General features: G+C 41.2%; 1 protein-coding gene across 10 annotated transcripts in view; it reads right to left on the bottom strand.

The window, feature by feature from the left end:
• Positions 1-23,992, bottom strand: part of cast (calpastatin) — a 205,213-nt gene that overhangs the window by 10,895 nt on the left and 170,326 nt on the right. For 9 of the 10 annotated variants that reach the window (XM_072583271.1, XM_072583353.1, XM_072583321.1 and 6 more), the window contains 8 exons: positions 21,904-21,960; positions 18,853-18,942; positions 17,379-17,474; positions 12,844-12,894; positions 12,125-12,250; positions 10,474-10,530; positions 8,241-8,330; positions 6,397-6,492 (listed from right to left, as the gene is read on the bottom strand). In XM_072583271.1, coding sequence (XP_072439372.1) covers positions 6,397-6,492; positions 8,241-8,330; positions 10,474-10,530; positions 12,125-12,250; positions 12,844-12,894; positions 17,379-17,474; positions 18,853-18,942; positions 21,904-21,960 — 663 coding nt within the window. The remainder of the gene's footprint in view (positions 1-6,396; positions 6,493-8,240; positions 8,331-10,473; positions 10,531-12,124; positions 12,251-12,843; positions 12,895-17,378; positions 17,475-18,852; positions 18,943-21,903; positions 21,961-23,992) is intronic. The other variant, XM_072583301.1, reaches the window with a different exon arrangement.

The following is a 23,992-nucleotide window of genomic DNA, read 5'->3' as shown; positions in this document are numbered from 1 at the left end:
GTGCTACTGTATTTGGCATGGAAAACAAACTGGGTGACAAGCTCACCCTGACACGTCCACTATTTTACAGTAGGCATTAGACAACTTATCCTCCCTCAAGCCTACTGAGGCCCTTAAGTCATTAATGAATTGTCATGTAAATACCTCAGTCTACTTTGCTTCTAGAATGTTTATGGTTAGGGAAGGCACAAGAAAGGCAGTCAGCCCGATAGGTTTCACTGGACAGACGAAAGGTGGGAAAGAGGAATACCTTCTTTGTGGCCATTCACAGCACCACCCTCATAAAGGTAGGTCCCATCTATGCCTTAGCCAGACTCTAAAAGCTGACACCCCAAGCCCCCTCACTGGACTACTGAATCCCTCATTAATCAAAATGCCTGAACTTTCCTTCAAATCCAGTATCAATGCTTTTCATTGTGGAGACTGCCTCTAGTATCCAGCAGTGGCAACTACTTGCTTTCGATGGTAAATCAGACTCTCACTCAGGTGTCTATGGTGGGAATCCCTATCTTTGAGGGATAGAGGTCCCACTGTCAAATCATGAATGCCAGCCCCACGTTATTATTACTAATATTTTCACGTCAGAGTAGTGAACCACTGTTGTACACTGTTTAGGGCAACTTTATCCTTTCTTAGTAAAAAGACAAAAAAATCATACTCTTAACTCCAGGTATTGTCTCATCAAAGCTCTTCTCCATTGCTTTAAGATATATTTACACTTATATTCCCAACTTGTGATTTATATATGCAACCTTCTTTCCTGACTGCATGTTGCTCCTGTTAAAAGTTTTGTTGCAAAAGCATGCCCAGATCTCTCAGATTATCAACACTACCTACCACTGTTGACATAATATTTTGCTTTTCTATGTTTACAGCCAAAGTGGATAGCTTCATAGTTTCCATACTATATTCCACGTGCCATATTCTCTTCCAGACATTTGACCTGTCTATATTCTTTCCCAGCCTCTGCATCCTCCTTACAATATATATGACCTAGCTTTGTATCATCAGCAAATCTCTTCACTAAGTCAGAGAATGGCGAACTTGTGGAATTCTCTGCCACAGCAAGTGGTCAAGGCCAAAACATTGCATGTTTTGAAGAAGGAATCAGACATAGTCCTTAGGGCTAAAGAGATCAAAAGATGTGGGGAGATAGCAGAACAGGGTACTCAGCAGAATGATCAGTCATAATCATAATGAATTACAGATCAGGCTCTAAGGTTCAATAGGAGAAAGTGAGGACTGCAGATGCTGGAGATCAGAGCTGAAAATGTGTTGCTGGAAAAGCGCAGCAGGTCAGGCAGCATCCAAGGAACAGGAGAATCGACGAAGGGCTTATGCCCGAAACGTCGATTCTCCTGTTCCTTGGATGCTGCCTGACCTGTTGCGCTTTTCCAGCAACATATTTTCAGCTCTAAGGTTCAATAGCCTACTTATGGTAGTCCATTAGCTGTAGACCACTAACACAAAACTTACATGTTTCTTCCTTCTTTCTGTTTCCGTCCATTGACCAATCTTCAATCCATGCTCAAATACGTTTCCCAATCCCATGAGCTCTTGCATAACAAGCTCTTTGTGGAACATTATTGGATTTTTGTAATGAATATCCAAATGCATTGTATCCAATGCACTCCATTAGTTGCATCCATAATAGAGGAACCTCGATTATCCGAACAATACGGGCGGGGAGTATTTTGTTTGGATAATTGAATGCTAGATAACACAGTTTAGCCAAGCATCAGGAACCGTGAGATCTTCTTTGGATAATCCAAAATTTGGATAATCAAATACTAGATAATTGAGCAACCTCCTTATCTCTAATAGATTGGTCAAGCAAGATTTCTCTTTCACAAACATGTTGCCACAAAATAATCTTATTATGATTTTTGAAGTGTTCTGTTACTGCTAATGGAGTTCATTTGATCAATAAATTAATTACTATATTGCTGCTTAAACATTTCTGTGATTTGTTGATCGTTCCTGCTATTTTACCATTATTTTGAAAGTATTGTTTTCGACTTTTTTTTCCTAATCATCCTAGCTGGGTAGAAAGGGAATATATACAGAGTTGTCGAGAAATACAAGGGTTCATGTACTTAGGGCTAATATCTTAGCATAAATATAGGATTGGCTAATGGAGAGGGAAAAGGAGAACAGGAATGGATGGGTCATTTCTGGGTTGGTAAACTGTTAATGGTGAAGTGCTGCAAGAATCAGTGCTGGTGTGTCAGCTATTCACAAATTACTTCAGATGAGGTGACCAAATGTAATGTTTGCTGATAATCCAAGGCTAGATGGGATGGCAAACTGTAATGAAGACATCAGGAAAGGGAAATTTGTTTGCAGTGTCACTGAAATGTACACTGATCTCTCAGGGGCTTGCAGCACCATGCACCACAGCAGGTTCCCTCATCGGTGCCACTGAAAAACATAACGTGGACTATGAGTTAGTGACCTGTCTTTTGCCAGAGAATCTATGTAGTCGGCATAGTGCTGCCAGAAGAATCTTCCTCGCAAAAGTCAGCAAAAAGATATCCAGATGAATTGAATGGACAAGAGACTGGCAGATGGAAAGCAATGAAGGAAAGTGTAAAGTTATTCACTTGTCCAGTAAGAATGGAAACACAATATTGATGAGAGACTAGTGTTCAGTGGGGAATGGTTGATCTTGTATAGCAAGCATAGAAAATTAACATGCAGAAATAAAAAAATTCAAAAGCAAGTTATACTTGGCCTTTATTGCAAAACTATTTCATAATTATGCCACAGCCACCAATAATAAGGGCAGATTGAATTTGCACCCCTCAACAGGAATAAGTCACATCCTTCAGACTGTTGTAGTCGTGGCAGCGCCAAGGCTCAGTAGTGGGCCTTCCTGGAACAAGCACAGCAGGTCAGGCAGCATTCAAGGAGCAGGAGAATCGACGTTTTGGGCATGAGCCCTAAATCCTGAAGAAGGGCTCATGCCCGAAACGTCGATTCTCCTGCTCCTTGGATGCTGACTGACCTGCTGTGCTTTTCCAGCAACACATTTTCAGCTCTGATCTCCAGCATCTGCAGTCCTCACTTTCTCCTTCCTGGAACCAGCAGACCCAGGATGAAGATATCAGTCAGTCCCTGGAGTGAAATAAGTGGGTGGTAATGGACAAGGAAGGATGGGCATCTTAGGGTGGTGAATCAGGGGAGTTGGGAAGGTGCATTTGCAGTGCAGGCATAAAAAATGGTAGGTGTCAGCCCCACTTCTGGGAGGGGAGGTCTGCATTGGACAGAAGGGCAGCCTTTAAAAATAGTATCCTTCCAATTATTTTAAACCATGCCTGTCCACATTGTATTACAAGGCAATACTGGAATCAATTAAGGCTTTAACAAGCTTAAGACCCCCCTCTACCATACTTAGGGTAGGTTGGCAGTTTCGGGAGTATGAAAATTCCATCTCTTGTGTACTGTATACAGTTTTGATCTTTCCTACAAGAAAGGATACACTTGCCTCAGAGAGGGTTGAATGAAGATATACTAGATTAATTCCTGCAAATACCATCCTGTGAGAAGAATGGCCTCTTATGGAATGGAATGTAGCAGAATGAAAGGTAATCTTACTGAAATATATTAGATTTAAAAAGATTCAGCAGCGTGGATGCAATGAGGCTACATAGGGCCCAGAAACTCAAGATAAGAGAACAGCTACTTCAAATTGAGAAGTAACGTCTTCCTTCAGAAGATTGCAAACATTTTAAATTTGTATTGCAGGGGCCGGTGTATACATAATCAGTGAGCATATTGAAATCTGATATGGAGAGATTTTAGACTCTTAGGGAATCAAAGAGTATGTAGATAGGATGGGAAAGTGGAGTTGAGATTGAGAATAAATGATTATCCTAATATTGGGTGGAATTAAGGAAGAATAAAGGAAACAAATCGGGAGTGGGAGTTGTCTAAGAAAATTGCCTCACTGTAGCACAAAATATAAATCAGGAAATAATGTGGTGTATAAAGAGGGCACTGCAATTGTCCTGGGTGACTTTAATTTATATGTTGACTGGACAAATCAGATGGGCAAGGGTCAAGACAAATTTCTTGAATGCACCAGGGATTATTTCTTGGAGCAAATACATTGCAGAGTTGAAAAGCGTGGCGAGGGAAAAGCACAGCAATTCATGCAGCATCTGAGGAGCAGGACAGTCAACGTTTTGGGCAAAAGTCCTTCATCAGGAATATGGAGGGGGGAACTTATCTGGGAACAGGCTATTTTAGATTTAATTATGTGTAATAAAGTAGGATTAATAAGAAAATTCATAGATATGGATGCTCCAGGGGTAGAGCCCACAACATGGTAGAATTTCAAATTCAGTTTGAGGGAGAACAACTTCAGGCTCAAACCATTGCCTTCAATTTAGAGATTGTTCATTACAAAGTGTATGCAGAAAGATTTGTCTAAATCTGACTGGGAAAAAAGACTACCGGGAAAATGAGCAGTTGGAGACATTGAAGCAGATATTTCATTACACTCAACAAAGCTTTATTCCAGTCAAAAAAGACTTGAGGAGAAGGATGAACTATGTGTGGTTAACAAGACTGCCAGGGAGTGTAGTCAAAACATGTGGCACTAGAAAAGCATAGCCAGTCAGGCAGCATCTGAGGAGCAGGACAATCAATGTTTCGAGCATAAGTTCTTCATCAGGAATGTGAAGGTCAGGGTGTGCACCCAACCAAACACTAAGGTCAAAAACTAGTTGTAGGCCGTAGGATTGAGAGGTTTCCTGTAGGAAGCAGATGACTAAAAAGTTAAAAAGAGGTAGAAAATTGATTATGAAAATAAATTGACAAGAAATAGAAGAATAAAGAGCAAGAGCTTTGACAGGCATATAAGGGAGAAGCTGAAGTGATTGTGGGACCCATTCAGGGTATAACTGGGAAATTAATAACTAGGAGCAAGGAAGTTTTAAAATATTTTACATTGGTTGTCACAATAGCATCCCAATGACAACAGATAAGTGAGATGCTAAGAGGAGGAAAGCTCTTACAACAGTCTGGATCGGGGAATCAAAAGTATTTGACAAACTAACGGGGTTAAAAGCAGACAACTCACCAGGACCTGCTGGTCTGCATCAAAAGTTTTAAAGGCAGTGGCTGGAGAGATTGTGGGGGCAGTGGTTGAATTCTTCCAGAACTCTCTGGATTTCGAGAGGGTTCAATAGGCCAGTTAGCCTAATACCTGCCACTGGGAAAATACCGGAGTTCATTATTAAGGAATAAATAGCAGGACATTTAGGAAAGATTTACACAAGCAAATTCAGGATAGAGGGATCTGGATGTTCTTGTGCTTGAAACACAATAAGTTTACACATAGCTACAGCAAGCAATTAAGTCAAATGGAATTTTGCTCTTTTTAGGTAGGAGTTTGGAGTTTAAAGCATGGAAATCTTGTTACAACTGTAGAGGTTTTGGTGAGGTCAAATTTAGAGCACTGTGTACAGTTTTGAGTTTAAAAAAGTATGCTAGCGTTGGAGCTGTTTTAAAGAGATACACTAGGCTGATTTGTATGATGAAGGGGTTGACTTATTTCGAATAACTAAATGGGTTAGGCTTTTATTCATTACAGTGTAGAAGAATCAAAGACTTTTTTTTGAAATGTGCAAGATTCGTATGGGAGTTGATTGTTTAGATGTTGAGAAGATATTTCTACTGTGGAGTGTTTGAATTAGGGAACATAATTACATTTAAAACTGATGTGCAAAAAAATTTCTTCTCCTAGGGAATGTCTTGAATTCTCCACCTCAGACAGTTGCAGAGGCTAGATCACTTAAAATATTTAAAGAGAAGGTGGACAGACTTTTGAAATATTGAGAGTTGAGGCCTTTTGCAAATCAGCCATGAACCTATTGAAAGCAAGGGTGACTTGGATCATAGAATCCTTACAGTGCGGAAACAGGCTCTTCGACCCAACAAGTTTACACCAACCCTTCAAAGAAGAGCGCACCCAGGCCCATTCCCCTACTATCCCATATTTACCCCTGACTAATGCACCTAACCTACATATTCCTGAACACTATAGGCAATTTAGCATGGCTAATTCATCTAACCTGCTCATCTCTGGATTGTGGGAGGAAACCAGAGCAAACCCAGGGCAGAATGTGCAAATTCCACACAAACAGTTGCCCAAGACTGGGAATCGAACCAAGTCCTTGGCACTGCAAGGCAGCAGAGCTAACCACTGAGCCACCATGCCATCCTGAGGGTTGAATGGCCTACTGCTGCTTCTGTTTCTCCTGTTCTGTTGAACGGTGGAACATGTTTGAGGGACCATATTGCATACCTCTCTACCTATATCGAAATGCTTTGAATGTAGTAAAAGTATTGAAATAATTGGCTTAATATGAAGTAATTGTTGGTCTGAACCTTAGGATCAGGTTGTTCTATAAATCTGTAGTCAGGGGGGATAGATTCTTCAGTCTCTCCAACAAGCTCAGGCTTCTTCTTGGAATGATCAGTTTCCTGAAGGTATGAAAATATGTTTCAAAAACAATCAAACTCACAAAAATATTGAAATGTTAAATCCCACCCCCCCACCCCAAAAAAAACACAAAGACATTTCTAGGTAAAACCACCTGAATGAAACCAATATTTTGGTAATTATTTCACTTCACTCTAAAGTGGGTGTAGATCTACAATTATTGATATCAGTTGACAACAACTGCTCTGAATAGAGCTTTACCTAGAAATCATGACCTGAGGAGCTCAAGTCAATGAGACTTGGTGGTCAAATGTCTACCCCATATTTAGCATCTGGAACTTCCCTTTCCTCTCCAAAGTCCTTGACCGTATTGTGAATTCCAAAAATTGTGATCAGTTTTGCTGAACTTCATTTATGAATGTGTGATCTGGTTCTGCTTCTGTTCCTGTATCAAATGAAGTTTACCCAAAGATTCAACTCTCTGTGGTTGTTATCATTATTTACTAGCCTTCCTTGAACTCTTTGCAACTTTTGACATGTTTGAACAGCCTCCTCCTCAAATGTATTATTCAGCTCCAGTTGAACTACCACTGGCCTTGTCATCTCAGTAATAGCTTTTCTTGTCTCCTCCAACCTTCCCCCCATCCCCGTCCTGTCATTAATGGTTGTGCTTTCAGTGATTTTTTTTCAGGGAGCTAATGGGGGCCCTCTTGTCCCATTGTTCTAGAGGTGTGTAATAACATCTCTGAACAAGAAAATGTGTCAGGGAGCAAATGGCATCATGACAATGTAATTGCTGGTAATCCAAAAACTCAGCTAATTTGCTGGGGACCATGAGAGCTGGTGAAATCTGAATTCAGTTCATAATTTTAAAGGTAGTTTTGATATTGATCATGAAAATGATTGTTGTTAAAACTTATCTTGTTTACCAATGTGAATGAAGGGAATGTGTCATCCATATGTGGTTTGGCCTACATGTAACTCCAGACCCACACCCTGGTTGTCTCTTAAATGCCCTGTGAATTGGCTCTAACAAGTTGCTCAGTTTAAGAGAAATTAGGGATGGGCAAAAAATATCAACACCATCTAATTAGAGACTAAAACAATGCTCTAGGGTTCCCCCTCTAGATGATGCTTACTCTTTTGAACTCCCTGCACTCCAGTAAGCAATTGTTTGACTGAGCTTTCATCACCAGTCCCACTAGATCCTGATGGATATTGTCTCCAATTACTTTATTGCATCTGTGTGTAGCACTTCTGGATATTTTTCAACATTGAAGGTGCTATAAAAATGCACATTTTATTGCATTTTAGGAAACTTAGAAATGTTACAATATTAACAATCAAACCAGCAAGATTCTTACAATGTAAAAATAAGCTAACAGGGCTACCTATAATAGAACCAGCCTGTGACACTGTTGATGTCCTGGATGGAGGTTTGCTCGCTGAGCTGGAAGGTTTGTTTTTAGACATTTCGTTACCATACTAGGTAACATCATCAGTGAGCCTCCGGATGAAGGCTTCAACCAGATCCTCACTGATGATGTTACCTAGTGTGGTGACAAAACGTCTGAAAACGAACCTTCTACTTCATTGAGCAAACCTACATCCAGAACCTCAACTTGAGCTACAAATCTTCTCAAAACTCGCTAATTATTAATGTAACTGATCTCACTGGACTATAACAGCCTGACCCTATCTACATTGTCAACTAACTGTAGCCAGAAACTGATCAAACAGTAATCTTATTCACAGATGGAAAACCTCAGGAAAGAAATTAACTCCATACCTTCACAGCTGGGCCAGTGTATTTGGGACCTGAATTGTCTGGTGCTTCAGATGGAAGAGTTTCAGCAAGCATCCCAAATGGATCTTCACCCTTTAAAGACAAATAAATATATATTTCTTTGAATTTCAGTTCAATCTCACCTGAAATAGATTCTGACAGCAGTGAAGTAAGTTGCTAAAGGTTTGAGTCTGCCTGCAAATAAATGAAGCAGCCTCCTTATGTCAACATGAAATTCAGCAATAACGTTGCAAAGCTAAACAATTTCAGCCCCATTCACTCTGCCAATGTAGTTAGAGGTAAAACCATGGTTCTGAGAGCTGGTCTGATTCTCAAAATTAATGTCACTAAGAAGTGATTTGTACATGAAGAGCAGGTTGGCACTGTATCAACAAACTGTAGGGATACGGGATGAGGAGATATCATAACTGGTGATAGCCTGACTAAGTGGATTCCACTGTAAAGATCTCAATATGACAGTTAAAGATGATATTAGTTGCAGATGGTGGTGGTGAGGAGTATAAAAGGAGAGTGCAGGATAAGTAAATGTTTGAAAATCCTAATATGACATGTATGCGGCTGTCAGCATTCTTCTAACAATGGACATCCCATGTTCCATCTTGGACAGATAGAACAGTTAACTATTGTATCTTAAATCAGGGTTCTCCTGATACTGGAGCCTTAACTGAATTTTACTTTAATAGTTGTCAGTCACATTTATTGGGAAAACTAGCAGCAAAAAGGAGGTGACAACTGCTGGCCCCTGAAGGTGACAGCTTTTCACATCACGAGGAGACTCGAAGGATCATGGGTGTTGCTCCCTCAGAGAAAAAAACAACTCCTGCCAAACGTAATTTCTCTCTTGCCTCCGGACATAATCGCCAATAACATCCCTAAAAGCCCTGATCTTTAACCCATAGCTAATCTGCCAAAACATGGAAGAAGTCTGGCAGATGGCGTATAATGCAGGAAAATGTGAAGTTATTCACTTTGACAAGAAGAATACAAAGATGCTACTTAATGAAAATTAATTCTGAGGTATAGACAAATCGAGTAAGATTGTTATGCTTCAGTTATATTGGTGAGATCGCATCTGGAATAATGTACAGCATTGGTTTATTTATTGAAGGAAGGGTGTAAACGCCTCAGAGGTGGTTCAGAAAACATTTCCTGATTGATGTCGAGAATGAACCTAGTTTTGTCTTATGAGGAAAGCTTGGACAGACTGGGATTGCTTTCAATGGAGTTTAAAGTGTAAAGGCTGGTTCAATAGGAGTTTGAAAGATCCTAAACGGTCTTGATAGGGGTGGGAGAGGAACATGGAAGGAGTCCAAATTAACAGGCATTATTTAAAAATTAGGGGCCATACATTTCAGGACTGAAATGAGGACAATTTCTCCCTCAGAGGGATGTGAGACTTTGGAACTCTGCCTCAAAAGTATTGGAGGCGGAGTTATCAAATTATTTTAAAGCAGAGGTGAATAGATATTTATTAGACAATAGGATCAAACATTATCAGAAATAATTGGAAATGTGGAATTCAAAATACAAACAGATCAGCCATGACCTTATTGAAATGCAGAGCAGGCCCTAGGAGCTAAATAGCATACCCCTGCTAACAACTGATATGTTCGTAAGTATAAACACTCCCTGCAGTGCCTAGCGTCCCACCTCCTGAGTCTTGAGCAGCAACCTTCAATCACTTCTTGACTGGATTCTTACAGCTGCTGGGAATGACTTCTGCCAATGTTTTATCTGCTCAGCAAGCCACCAGCTTGTTTGTTTAGTCAACTGCTAGATGGGAAAAGAGTCAAAATAAACTACAATGTGGTCCTACTGTTACACTCTGCAGGACTTCTGTGTATCCAACAGACACCCCACTTCCCACTTATTATCAGGGCTATTGCTTGTTGAGATTCATTATCCTATCTCTGATGAGGAAATTATCACATCGTGTTCTTGTTCAAGGGGTAGATCAATGTGCGAGGAATACTCAAAATCATAATGGGAGAATTTGGGAGTGCAAACACAGCAGGCATTAACTGAAGGTCAATGAAAAGCAGGGCCCTCAAACTGTGTATGTTTTGCATGGGGTCTATCAGTATTTGGTCCCAAACAACAATGTGTCCTTTTACTGACTCAGTATCTATTTAGATTTGAACCTTTTCTCGAGAAATAAGAAAGTAACCATTGTAAACAGAAAATCCCTTGTTCCATAGTGTATTTTGTCATTTACCTTTGTACCACCCTGACTTGCAGAAACAGGGGCAGCTTTGGAAGCTTTCACAGGTGCCTTTATAAGAAAAGGAAATATCAACTGTTAATTATCTTCACTTGTTCATTCAGACAGTTCATCCACTGTTGGATTTATAGGTTGGAGAATGGGGCCAGTAAAATCCTCTTGGGAGCTTACCTGCCCTCAGCCAGCTCAGTTTTAAAGGGAATTTGGGACAAGGAATGAGCATAGCCTAAGGTGGCCCACCAATCCACAACCCTCAGGCCTTCCCTAGGTTGGCCCCAGCATGAAACCCTGAATCTGCCTGTCCTATGTGTTCTGGCACTTTGCTGCACATCGCCTTGATCTCTGCCTCTCATCATATCACTGTCTAATGGTCGATAAACAACTGCAAACAGCATCGTGCATCTTTTGCTGTTCCTTAGTTCTATCTTACTTACCTTAGCTCTACCTTCTCCTTAGTTTCCACTCCAATTAGCCTTACCAAAATCTTTCATGACTATTGCTGTACTATCATCTTTCTATCCTCTTTTCACAATTCCCTGCACTTGTAAAAGATCCTAAGGGGCTGTAACGTTAAGTCGGGTTCTTGTGGTTGTAAGATCAGAATAATTGTGGCATTGAGAGCTAAGGAGTTTTGACTGAATGAACTCCTTTTAATTCAATGAGCAAGCTTACATGAACACATGCTGATATTATCTCAGTCAAAATAGAACAAGCAAATCCAATTTTCAAACAATGCCACTTGTACAGCCCACAGTCATACAGAGAAATTGTGGAGAAACAGAGTCATTCAACAAGCAAGTATGAAGGACTGAAATCAGGTCAGGATTAGAATCTCTGGTACTTCTCCTTATGATCCCGTTATAAAAGGAACAAGAAATGAGAGGTCACCGATTTGCAAAATAATTGATGGTGATGTGAGAAAAAGTTTTTTCATGAAGTTGTTCATTCGTTTATGGAATGCACTGTCCGGGAATATGGTGGAGGCAGGTTCAACTGAGGCATTCCAGACTGCATCGGATGGTTGTTTGATTAGAAATAACATGCAAGGGTATGGGGTAAAAGGCATGAGATTGGCAGCAGGTAATGATGCTTATTTGAAGGCCGGTCTAGGCATGGTGGGCTGAATGGCCTCCTTCTATGACACAACAATTCTGTGGTTCCAGAAAGTGTGTGGATTTTGTATTAATCCAAGATCAAATTAAACAGCCATGAAATGAGCTGCAGACTCAACTTCCTTGTTTGAACTGGCTGAGTCGGGATCTCTTGCCTGGTTACAGCATCTGTTGTGTAAGTCCTTCATGAGGAAGCAGGTGATAACAGCGAGTGCTACAGTGCTGTAGTGAGCACTCAGGCTCCTTCTGACTTCAAACATTTTGCATTGTCTCTTCCTGGCAGTGTCCACTTAATGGTCAGTATCTTATACTCAGAAAAATGAAGGAAAGGGCAGTCCACTTTCTCAGACAGAACTCATTACATATCTTAGACCTCTTGTGGTATTTATACGGATGGTTGCACAGCACACCTGAATACTGGCCCCAAACTACTCCAGCATGAATGTTTTTAACAGTTGGTAATAGAAGCTACCCTATCTTAGATGACAGAAGAGAGAAGCTAAATGACTTCTTCCTATTCCTAAGTTCCATACCTGTTTCAGTGAAGGTGGTGGAGCTGCACAGTGAGAAGTTGGAGCTGAGCATTTTGAAATTGTAGCTGGCGAGCTTTGGACAAAGTCTGCGGACAATGACTCCAGGACATCATCTTCTGACATAGACTGGTGATAGCAATACAATAAATGTACTTATCTATCTCAATGATATTTCAAGAACACAAATACAAAAAACTCATTTCTCAATGTTGAACCACAAGGGCCAGAGTGACCTACTCCTAATTCATAAGCAAGTTGACAAAAACTTAACTCTTAGCATTGGCTTTTTAAGCTCATAATTTTCCATTCCCTCCCATTAGGTTCTCATATTGTCACATTTTCTAGTGGAAAGAATGGGGAATAATAGGAATGGTTTTCTCACTACACGAATTGTGTTCTTTCATTTCTGACACTATTTATGTTCCAAGCTTCTGCTCTGTCCAAATTAGGAAGGCTGCCAAACACAGTCACTACTCTCGGACTTTCCAGAACATAGAGTAAGTAACTGTGGGCTTGCGGAATGGTTGGCATATCACTGCTAATTCTGACACTGGTATCAAGTCAAGTTCATCGTCAAACAAATGCCAACCTCTCCCTTTCATACAATAAGATCATAAATGTCCCCATATATTGTGGAATAGAATCCTGAAAAATGTTACTGCAAAAAATAAAATTCTCCTTCGCGAAAAACACAGTGTGATTTTTAGTTTCTCTGTTACCTTTGGTTTTGCTCCTGGACCAGTAGAGGAAGAGGCAATTTTACCTTTGTCCTGTTCCAAAGAAAATCAAATTCATTTTAGAGTATCAAAATTATTTATAATGGAAGGCCACTGGTAAAGCAACATTAGAACTTTAATAAAATGCTTCAGCATGTTAAAAAGAATTGAATTCAGAGGAAATGTAATCTATGCACATTATTGTAGATTTCATTTGATCAAAAACTAAATAATCACAGCATTTAATTAAAATATACCTGGATCAACAGTGAAGGACACTAATGTGTACTGACATCAGTTTAAGAATAGTTAGTAATTTAATCTTTTGGCAATTTACTGCCAGATTCAATGTGATCTATGATTTCAGGACATTTCTATGGTAAGCCCACAAGTACAGAAGTGCAGCTTTGCAGTTAAAAGCTATGTCTATGCATTCTGGCCATAGTCACATAGAACATAGAATGTTACAGTGCAGTACAGGCCCTTCGGCCCTCGATGTTGCGTCGACTTGTGAAAATAATCTGATGCTCATCTAATTCACACCGTTCCATTATTATCCACATGTATGTCCAATGTCCATTTAAATGCACTTAATGTCCACGAGTCTACTACTGTTGCAGGCAGGCCATTCCACACCCCTACTACTCTCTCAGTGAAGAAACTACGCCTAATATCTGTCCTAAATTTATCACCCCTCAATTTAAAGCTATGTCCCCTCATGTTAGCCTTCACCAGCTGAGGAAAAAGTCTCTCAATGTCCACCCTATCTAATCCTCTGACCACCTTGTACATCTCAATTAACTCACCTCTCAACCTTCTTCTCTCCATCGAAAACAGCCTCGATTCCCTCAGCCTTTCCTCATAAGACCTCCCTTCTGTATCATTTACATCCTCATAAATCTCCTCTGAACCCTTTCCAAAGCTTCCACATCCTTCCAATAATGCGGTGACCAGAACTGCATGTAATACTCCAGGTGTGGCCTTACCAGTGTCTTGTACAGCTGAAGCATGACCTCGTGGCTTCGAGACTCAGTCCCCCTACCAATAAATGCCAACACAACATATGCCTTCTTAACAACCATATCAACCTAGGTGGCATTTATGCACCTGGACACCAAGATCTCCTATTCATCTACACTGCCAAGCATTTTACGATTAAGCCAGTACTCTGCATTCCTGGTATTTCTTCCGAAGTGAAGTACCTTACACTTTTCTGCATTAAACTCCACTTGCCACTTCTCAGCCCAGCTCTGTATCTTATCTATGTCTCTCTGTAACCCACAACATCCTTCGGCACTATCCACAACTCTGCCTACCTTACTGTCATCCGCACATTTACTAACCCGTCCTTGCACACCACATCCAGATCACTTATGAAAATGACAAACAGCAATGGCCCCAAAGCAAATCCTTGAGGAACACCACTGGTAACTGAACTCCAGGATGAACATTTCCCATCAACCACCACCCTCGGTCTTCTTTCAGCTCGCCAATTTCTGATCCAAACCGCTCAATCACCCTCAATCCCGAAACTCCATATTTTGTGCAATAGCGTACCATGTGGGACCTTATCAAATGCTTACTGAAGTCTACATACACCACATAAACTGCTTTACCTTCATTCACCTGTTTTGTCACCTTCTTGAAGAACTCAATAAGGTTAGTGAGGCACGACCTATCCTTCACAAAACCGTGTTGACTAACCTAATCAAATTATTCCTTTTCAGATGATTATAAATCCTATCTCTTATAACCTTTTCCAACACCTTACCCACAACTAAAGTAAGGCTCACCAGCCTATAATTACTAGGGTTGTCCCAACTCCCCTTTGCAATCCTCCAGTTTTCTGGCACTACTCCTGTCGACAATGATGATATAAAGTTCGAAGCCAAAGGCTCTGCAATCTCCTCGCTGGCTTCCCAGAGAATCCAAAGATAAATCCCATCCAGCCCAGGGGTCTTATCTGTTTTCAGATCTTCCAAAATTGCAAAAATCTCCTCTTTGTCAACCACAATCCCCATCTAATCTAGTTGCCTGGATGTCCACATTCTCACTAACATTGCCCTTCTCTAATGTGAATCGTGGCAAAAAGTATCCATTAAGAGTTTCCCTATGTCCTCAGATTCCACACACAACTTCACATTACTATCCTTGATTGGCTCTAATCTTACTCTAGTCATTCTTTTCTTCCTGATATACCTATAGAAGGCCTTAGGGTTTTCCTCGATCCTATCCACCAACAACTTATCATGTCCCCTCCTGGCTCTTCTTAGCCTTCTCTTTAGATCTTTTCTGTCTAACTTATAACTCTCCAGCTCCCTATCTGAGCCTTCATGCCTCATCCTCATGTAAGCCTTCTTCCTCCACTTGACAAGAACTTCATTTTCTTTTAGTAAACGATGGCTCTTCTCTCAACAACTACCTTCCTGCCTGATAGGTATATACCTATCAAGGACCTGCAGTAGCTGTTCCTTGAATGAGCTCCATATTTCAACTGTGTCCATCCCATGCAGTTTCCTTCCCCATCATATGCATCCTAAATCTTGCCTAATTGCCTCAGTTACATTTCCCTGAGTTATACCTCTTTCCCCGTGATATATACCTATCCCTGCCCATTGTTATTGCAAACATAAACAAATTATGGTCACTATTGCCAAAGTGCTCATGTCCCTCCAAATCTAACACCTGGCAGGGTTCATTCCCCAGAAACCCAATATGGCATCGCCATGTTGGCCTGTCTACATACTGTGTCAGAAGACCCTCCTGCAGACACTGAACAAAAACTACTTGAACTATAGTATTCCCAATCAATATTGGGGAAGTTAAAGTTCCCATAACAACTACCCTGTTACTCTCGCTGCTATCGAGAATCACCTTTGCGATCCTTTCCTCTACATCCTTGGAACAATTCCGAGGCCTATAGAAAACTCCCAACAGGGTGACCTCTCCTTTCCTGTTTCTAACCTCAGCCCAAACTACCTCAGTGGATAAGTCCTCAAACGTTCTCTCAGCTGTTGTAGTGACAATGCCACCCCCCCCCCCCCCCCCCCCCCCACCCCCCAACCCCCCAACTTTTTTACCATCTTCTCTGTTCTTGCTGAAACATCTAAATCCCGGAATCTGCAACAACCGTTCCTGTCCCTCCTCTAACCATGTTTCTGAAATGGCCACAACATAAAAATCCCAGGTACAAACCCATCTGCAAGTTCACCCACCTTATTCCAGATGCTCCTGGCATTGAAGTACACACATTTCAAACCAACATCCTGATTACAGGTGCCCTCTCGTGACCTTGTAAACCTATCCTTGACCTCACTACCCTCAATCTTCTGTACACTGGAACTACAATTCAGGTTCCCAACCCCCCGCTGCATTAGTTTAAATCCTCTCGAAACGCATTAGCAAATTACGCCCCCAGGATATTGGTACCCCTCTGGTTCAGGTGAAGACCATCCTGTTTGTAGAGGTCCCACATTCCCCCAAAAGAGCTCCAATTATCCAGGAATCCAAAACCCTCCCTCCTGCACCATCCCTGCAGCCATATGTTCAGCATTGCGCTCTCCCAGTTCCTTGCTGCACTAGCATGTGGCACGGGCAACAAACCAGAGATAACAACTCTGTTTGTTCTAGCTCTAAGCATCCAACCTAGCTCCCTGAATTTCTGCCTTAAATCCCTACCTTTCTTCCTACCTATGTCGTTGGTGCTTTTGTGGACCACGACTTGGGGCTGCTCCCCTCCCCCTCAAGGATCCTGAAAACACAATCCTCAATATCACGAACGCTGGCACCTGGGAGGTAACAAACCAATCAAGAGTCTCTCCCATTCCCACAAAACCTCCTATCTGTCCCCCTAACTATGAAGTCCCCAATGCCTAAAGCTCTGTTCCTCTTCTGCCTTCCCTTCTGAGCAAAAGAGACAGACTCTGCGCCAGAGACCTGTATCCCATTGCTTATCCCTGGTAAGTATACTTGTTGAGGGGAAGCACCACAGGAGATTTCTGCACTGCCTGCTGGTTCCCTTTCCTACCCCTGACGGTAACCCATCTACCTTCTTCACGTGGCTGTGGAGTAACTACCTCCCTGTAACTCCTATCAATAACCCCTCCGCCTCCTGAATGATCTGAAGTTCATCCAGCTTCAGTTCCCTAACATGGTTCTCGAGGAGCTGGAGTTGGGTGCACTTCCCACAAATGAAGTCAGCAGGGACAGTAGAGGTGACCCTAACCTCCCACATACTGTGGGAGGAACATTCAACTGCCCTAACCTCCATTTCCACGACTCTAAATTCCCAAATAGACAGCTGAAAAAAATGAAACATGAAAGAAAACACTTACCACCTTACCAACTGATGCACATAACTTTTTTGGTTAGAGGAGGAGGATGAGTGGGAGACACTACCCAAGTAGTGTTTTGGGTAAAGCAACCACCCAAATATGTAACCTCATGACCAGCCTCCTGCTCAACCCTCCTGCACTTCCTGTTGCTGGAACAACATCTTGAACTCGGACGATAAGATCAATTATTAGTTTGGAACAAACCTTCGGATCAGGTTGTTCTTTAAATCTGTAATCGGGGGGTATGGATCCTTCCGTTTCTCCCACTCGCTCAGCCTTCTTCTTAGTAACATCTGCTTCCTGGAAACGTGGGAAATAAAATTCACAAAATATTAAGATTCAATAACAATATACTATACTTCTGTAAAATAATTCATAGAACTAAATAAAAACATTGAGGTAATTAACTAATTGCTCAAAGGAGAAAGGTTTTGGTACATTGATACCAGTTGACACAGGTCACTATAAACAGGGCTATAACCTGTTGTTCATAATAACAGGTAACCCTGTAGATTGAATGAGATGGGCACCTGACTAAACAAAGGTAACACTTATACATTTCGATAAATGTAACTGCAAAGTTAAATGCCCTGCTTCACGACAATGTATTAATTCTTTCCCATTTCAGTTAGGTCGGTTTTTAAGTCATGAAGAATCAGACAGATTCTGTCAGTGTTTGAGAGTACTGGTGATGGCTTAGAGATTCATGTACATTGGAAAACTGTCTTGTAAGCGCATAAAAAGGAATAAAGCACTGGGAAGAGTACTTTGCATCCAGGTATACTTTTTATAATAAAGAATACTGCAATTACAAATCTATAAGCTTCAAAATAGCCAGACAAGTCAGATAGAAACTATCCTTAGTCCCCTGCAGAATCTGTCACCACCCATCAGCACCCTCTCAGACATCCCACAACAGTTCCCCTCTCGTCAAATAGTTCCTGCTTCAAAGACTATGTTTTAAAGCTCATTTGTAACTTTTCAGAAGCTTGCTTAAGGCAGTCACTACCTTGTCAAAAGCATTCCAAATTGTTTATTTGTTTCACCTCATTTGGTTTGTTTTTGCAGCTTGGGAAATTTATAGTGGCACTTCTGGAGGTTTACCAATTTTCTTAGAATAATAATAACTGGTATATGTTTGTTTTGACAACTATGTTCCTATTGGAAACTTGCCTTCTCAATGTCAATTTCACACCAGGCTAACTTTAGTATCCGTCTCCAGTAAAATTTAAGGACATCAAAATGAACCCTGGCACAGGGCATCCTCAAAGTCACCCCAGGCCTTCGCCTTCAAATTCCTCTGGGAAAATCAACTTTTCAAACAAGGTTTTGATAACTCCCCCAGATTACTCATCCATTGCCCTACTGTCTTTGCCTCATTATGCATGCATGAAATGATTCTAATATGTTTAAGGCATTCTGTAAAGAGGAGTTAATATTAACTTAAGCCTTTCAGGGCATCTGGAGAAGCATCTCTGGAGAACAGGCAGTTTCTTAATATGTTACAGCAAGCATTAACTTTACCATGAGACAGATATAACAATAGATTGGGAACAGCATATGTGTTACCAACAACCGTTGTAGGATTTATATTAGCATCAAGAAACTAACCAATATATGAGGCAGTAAAATGAATTTTTTTAAGATTGAAAGTATCAGGAGGTAAATTTATATGCACCTTCACTTCAGGGCCAGTGTATTTGGGAGCAGAATTATCTGGTGCTTCTGACGGCAATGTTTCGGCCAGAAGGTCAAATGGATCTTCACCCTTCAAAGGCCAAAAATACTGTTATACATTTACTGACAGCTATCAATGGAAACATATTCTGACAGCAGTGAAACATTTACTGAAAACAGAAATCAAATAAGTGCTCCTTACACATAATGTGTAATTTCCAAACACAGGATAATTTTAGCTTTCAACTTTAAACAGCCTGCAGAATGAATAGAATTGTTAGAATCAATAATCCTTAAACAGGTCAACAATAAAAATCCTTCCTTAAAAATATGCCCTTTGTCCTGTAAGTTGTTACATTTTACTTTATTAACAATGTTGAACATTGGGATGATGGTCATGTTCTGGAGTCCAGCCCCATATTATGATGAGGACTATGCTTTCAAATTTGAAGCAGTCTGAAAAGTAAGTGTAATTGATCATTGACTAACTGAATGCACTGAGCCAGTACAACAGTCTCAACCTCTTAAAGTTACAAACTAATAACAATTTTTTTTCCAAAATTGTCCGTTTCCATATTTGCCATTGAATTGTTTAAGGGCTGCAACATTCTTAGCAATGGGCTCTCGGTGGAGGACTTTACAATCGCCTGAGAGACTGTGTGCTTGAAGGCAGGAACGGCTCATAAAAATAGGCTGCTTGCTGCCTTCCCTCCTGCCTCTCACAGTCTTCCCTTTTATAGAGGGTAGTAGGAGGATTGGATAGACCATGTATCCTGGTGACCATTTAGGGACCACTTAACTGCCCCAACCTTCCTCCACCATTGTTTCACTCTCACGATGGGGATTCCACTGAAGTAGATAGCCCAGTGACTCTTCTGGGTGGAATGGTTTTGGGTACTGGGGAATGCAATCTCTTCCCTCAAGGTCTTCCCCCACGGCCCATGTAAAATCCAGCCTTCTGACACAAATAGATACTCAAACAGAAACTTTGAGGAAGTGGGAACAGGATTAGACATAGAAACATAGCAAATTCGTGCAGGACTCGGCCCTTTAAGCCTGCACCACCATTCAGTATTATCAGGGCTGATCGTGCAATCTCAGTATCCTATTCCCACCCTCTCCCCATACCCTTTGATCCCTTTAGCTGCAAGGGCCTCTTCCAGCTCCTTCTTGAATATATCTAATGAACTGACCCCAACAGCTTCCTGAGGTAGAGTATTCCACAGTTTCACAACTCTGAATGGCTTACTCCTTATTCCTAGACTGTGACTCTTAGTTCTGCACTTCCCCAACATCAGGAACATTCTTCCTGCATCTAGCCTGCATAGTCCCACCAGGATTTTACATTTCTATGAGATCTTCCTTTATTCTTCTAAATTCCAGTCAGTACAGGCCCAGTCGATCCAGTCTTTCCTGAAATGTCAATCCTGCCATCCCAGGAATTAGTCTGGTAGACCTTTGCTGGAATCCCTCAATAGCAAGAGTATATTTCCTCAGAGTAGGAGACCAAAACTACACACAATACTCAAGGTATGATCTTGGAAGATCTGACAGCGATAAACGTATGCAGAAAGACAATGTGGAGAAGCTCCAATCGGGTTTCCTGATGCACATCTAGATTGCAAGTCCAGTCCCAATGCTCATCATCATTTAATTCATGGTGATCCTAAATATGGTAGTATTTCATTAAACTCCACTGCACAGTCCTATCCTCATGTCATGAATGAGGGATGCAGCTGGATAATCCACTCGTTTTAGGTTACCAGGGAATCAATATTTCAGTTATTTAGTCTAAACAGGTACATGAAGTCTTATTGTAGAGACACTAGCGCCTGTCTGTCTCATGCAAACCTGGTGCCCTCTTGCAAGTTCCGAGAGGCCATTGCTAAGAATGTTGCAGCCCTTAGATATTTCAGTGCAGGAGGGTAATGATCACGAAGCTTCTAGCAGTCATAATCAAAACAATCAATGTAATGGTGCCAAGAGAATTAGTGAGATTCTTTGAGATTATACATTGCTTTTGGATAATTTCTCCCAAAAGTGGCACAGGGACAGAAAAAGCAGAAGGATGCAATCTAGAGAACACTGGAGCAGGTCATGCCATCATAGGAGAGAAGTCGTTGCCGGTAATGCACAGCATAAATATGAAGAGATGTAACTTTTGAAAAGACAAAACATCTTACAAGTGACATGACAGAGAGAGACTGTTAATGGTTGTGGCTTAGAATGCACAGAAGTCACAACAGATGGGAAACAGGTAAACTCTCAAATTTCTTTGGTTTGTAAGGAGCTGATGAGATCTCATACCAAACAAAGAGCAGAGAAATTGGTGTCATGCCAGAAAACAGTAGGAAATAGGCATCCTGAAGGCATTGAGCTCCAAAATCAAAGACTTAATGGATATGGGGCATGGGTTTCATCTGCAAATGTAGCTGCTTGCAGATATAAGGTGGGTACCCTGATGAAGCTTACAGGTCTCAATAACAAACTAACCCATACATCACTCCTGGAGTTTGGGAACCATAAGAGAGTTGAGCCCATGTCAGTGGAAATCCCATTTATCTGGTGGAATCAGGTGGAACATTCCAACCAGTGAAGTTAAGTTTAAATTTAAACCCACTTAAGTTTAAAGTTATCCAGCTGATTAGCAACCTCCAATGGTTCTTTAAAATAATATTGGCTGGGTCCCTGGAGATCTAGACAAATACAATGGAGTCTGCAGTGGCCAAGGTACACTCTGTTTATGCCATCTTTGGAACTGGAGTCCAAAATTGGCACGGAGTCCCTGAATAATATAGTGAAGGTACCAAAACATCAGTTTCAGAAAAATATCCAGGATATTTAGAAATTACTGCTTTCTGATCTGACAGTTAGTTGGTGCAGTTCTAGTGAAGTGTGATTAGGAGGAAATGACCCCAAATTTACAAAAGCTAATTTTTCTCCCCAAAAGATTAGGTTTTGACTTAGTCTGTAATTGAGACTGTACTCTAACAGCATATTTCAATCATAAGCAGAAATTTCTACATATCCCACTTTTTCTTTTGTCATTTACCTTAGTATCACCTTGACTTGCAGACACTGAGGCAGCTGTTGAAGCTTTCAGAGGTACCTTTGAAAAACGGAAATACAAACATTACTTCAATTTTGCTTATTTCTATTCAACTGCTTGAGATTTTGATCATTTAATTTCACTCTCCTTTTGAATAAGACTTCAAATACGACATTACATCAATTGCAAATGTAAACAAAAGCAAATAAAGCAGATTTCAGAAGCAAAATCCTTAAAAAAATCTGTTAAATTTAAGGTAATGTTTTAACTACTGGGAGAGCACAGCATAGTGAGAGAAATAAGCATGCAATTATGAGTGCACTGCTGTGCATCTTCTGCAGTGAACTATCAATGCTGCTTGAATAAAATGAAGGGAAAGCCATTCCTTATTAATGTTTGGCCTCAGAAATGCCGAAGAGAAGAGCATGGGATAGAGGGTAACCCAAAGTAATCGTATATGTTGGCAAGAGAGTTAAAAACAGCAGTCAATGGAAAAAATAGGTTGCAAAAAGATAAAAAGAGCTGATGACATTTTATTGCATAAAGTCAATATCTAAACTAGATATTCACTGATTGCTCTTGTGGTTAACTGTGACCAAATAAGAATGCAAAGATTAGGGATAATCAGCATGGCTTTATGCATGGGAAATCATTTCTCATGAACTTATTTGAGTTTTTGAAGAAGTAACAAAGGGGATTAACGTGAGCAGAGTGGTGGATGTGATCTATATGGACTTCAGTAAGGCGTTCAACAAGGTTCCTCATCAGAGACCAGTTAGCAAGGACAGATCTCATGGAATACAGGGAGAATTAACCATTTGGATACAGAACTGGCTTGAAGATAGAAGATAGAGGGTTGTGGTGGAGGGTTGCTTTTCAGACTGGAGGCCTGTGACCAGCCGTGTGCCACACAAATCGGTGCTGGGCCCTCTACTTTTTGTTATTTACATAAATGATTTTGATGCGTACACAGGAGGTACAGTTAGTAAGTTTGCAGATGACACCAAAATTGGAGGTGTCGTGGACAGTGAAGAAGGTTACCTCAGATTACAATGGGATCTTGACCAGATGGGCCAATGGGCTGAGGAGTGGCAGATGGAGTTTAATTTAGATATGTGCGAGGTGCTGCATTTTGGAAAAGCAAATCAGAGCAGGACTTATACACTTAATGGAAAGATCCTGGGGAGTGTTACTGAACAAAGAGACCATGGAGTGCAGGTTCATAGTTTCCTGAAAGTGGAGTCTCAGGTAGTTAGGATAATGAAGAAGGCATTTGGTATGCTTTTCTTTATTGATCAGAATATTGAGTACAGGAGTTGGCAGATCATGGTGCAGCTGTACAGGACATTGGTTTGACCACTTTTGAAATATTGTGTGCAATCCTTTGTCTTCTTCCTATCAGAAGCATGTTGTGAAACTTGAAAGGGTTCAGAAAAGATTTTGAGGAGAAAGTGAAGACTGCAGATGCTGGAGATCAGAGCTGAAAATGTGTTGCTGGAAAAGCGCAGCAGGTCAGGCAGCATCCAAGGAACAGGAGAATCAAAGTTTCAGGCACAAGCCCTTCTTCAGGAATGAGGAAAGTGTGTCCAGCAGGCTAAGATAAAAAGTAGGGAGGAGGGACTTGGGGGAGGGGCGTTGGAAATGCGATAGGTGGAAGGAGGTCAAGGTGAGGGTGATAGGCCGGAGTGGGGTGGGGGCGGAGAGGTCAGGAAGAAGATTGCAGGTTAGGAAGGTGGTGCTGAGTTCGAGGGATTTGACTGAGACAAGGTGGGGGGAGGGGAAATGAGGAAACTGGAGAAATCTGAGTTCATCCCTTGTGGTTGGAAGGTTCCTAGGGGGAAGATGAGGCGTTCTTCCTCCAACCGTCGTGTTGCTATGGTCTGGAGATGGAGGAATCCAAGGACCTGCATGTCCTTGGTGGAGTGGGAGGGGAGTTGAAGTGTTGAGCTGCGGGGTGGTTGGGTTGGTTGGTCCAGGTATCCCAGAGGTATTCTCTGAAACGTTCCGCAAGGAGGCGGCCTGTCTCCCCAATATAGAGGAGGCCCACATCGGGTGCAGCGGATGCAATAGATGATGTGTGTGGAGGTGCAGG

This window comes from Chiloscyllium punctatum, chromosome 2 (genome assembly GCF_047496795.1).
Source record: "Chiloscyllium punctatum isolate Juve2018m chromosome 2, sChiPun1.3, whole genome shotgun sequence".
NCBI classification, from domain to species: Eukaryota; Metazoa; Chordata; class Chondrichthyes; order Orectolobiformes; family Hemiscylliidae; genus Chiloscyllium; species Chiloscyllium punctatum.
The sequence above is the reverse complement of the archived record's forward strand: the minus strand, read 5'-3'. Positions and strand labels throughout refer to the sequence as shown.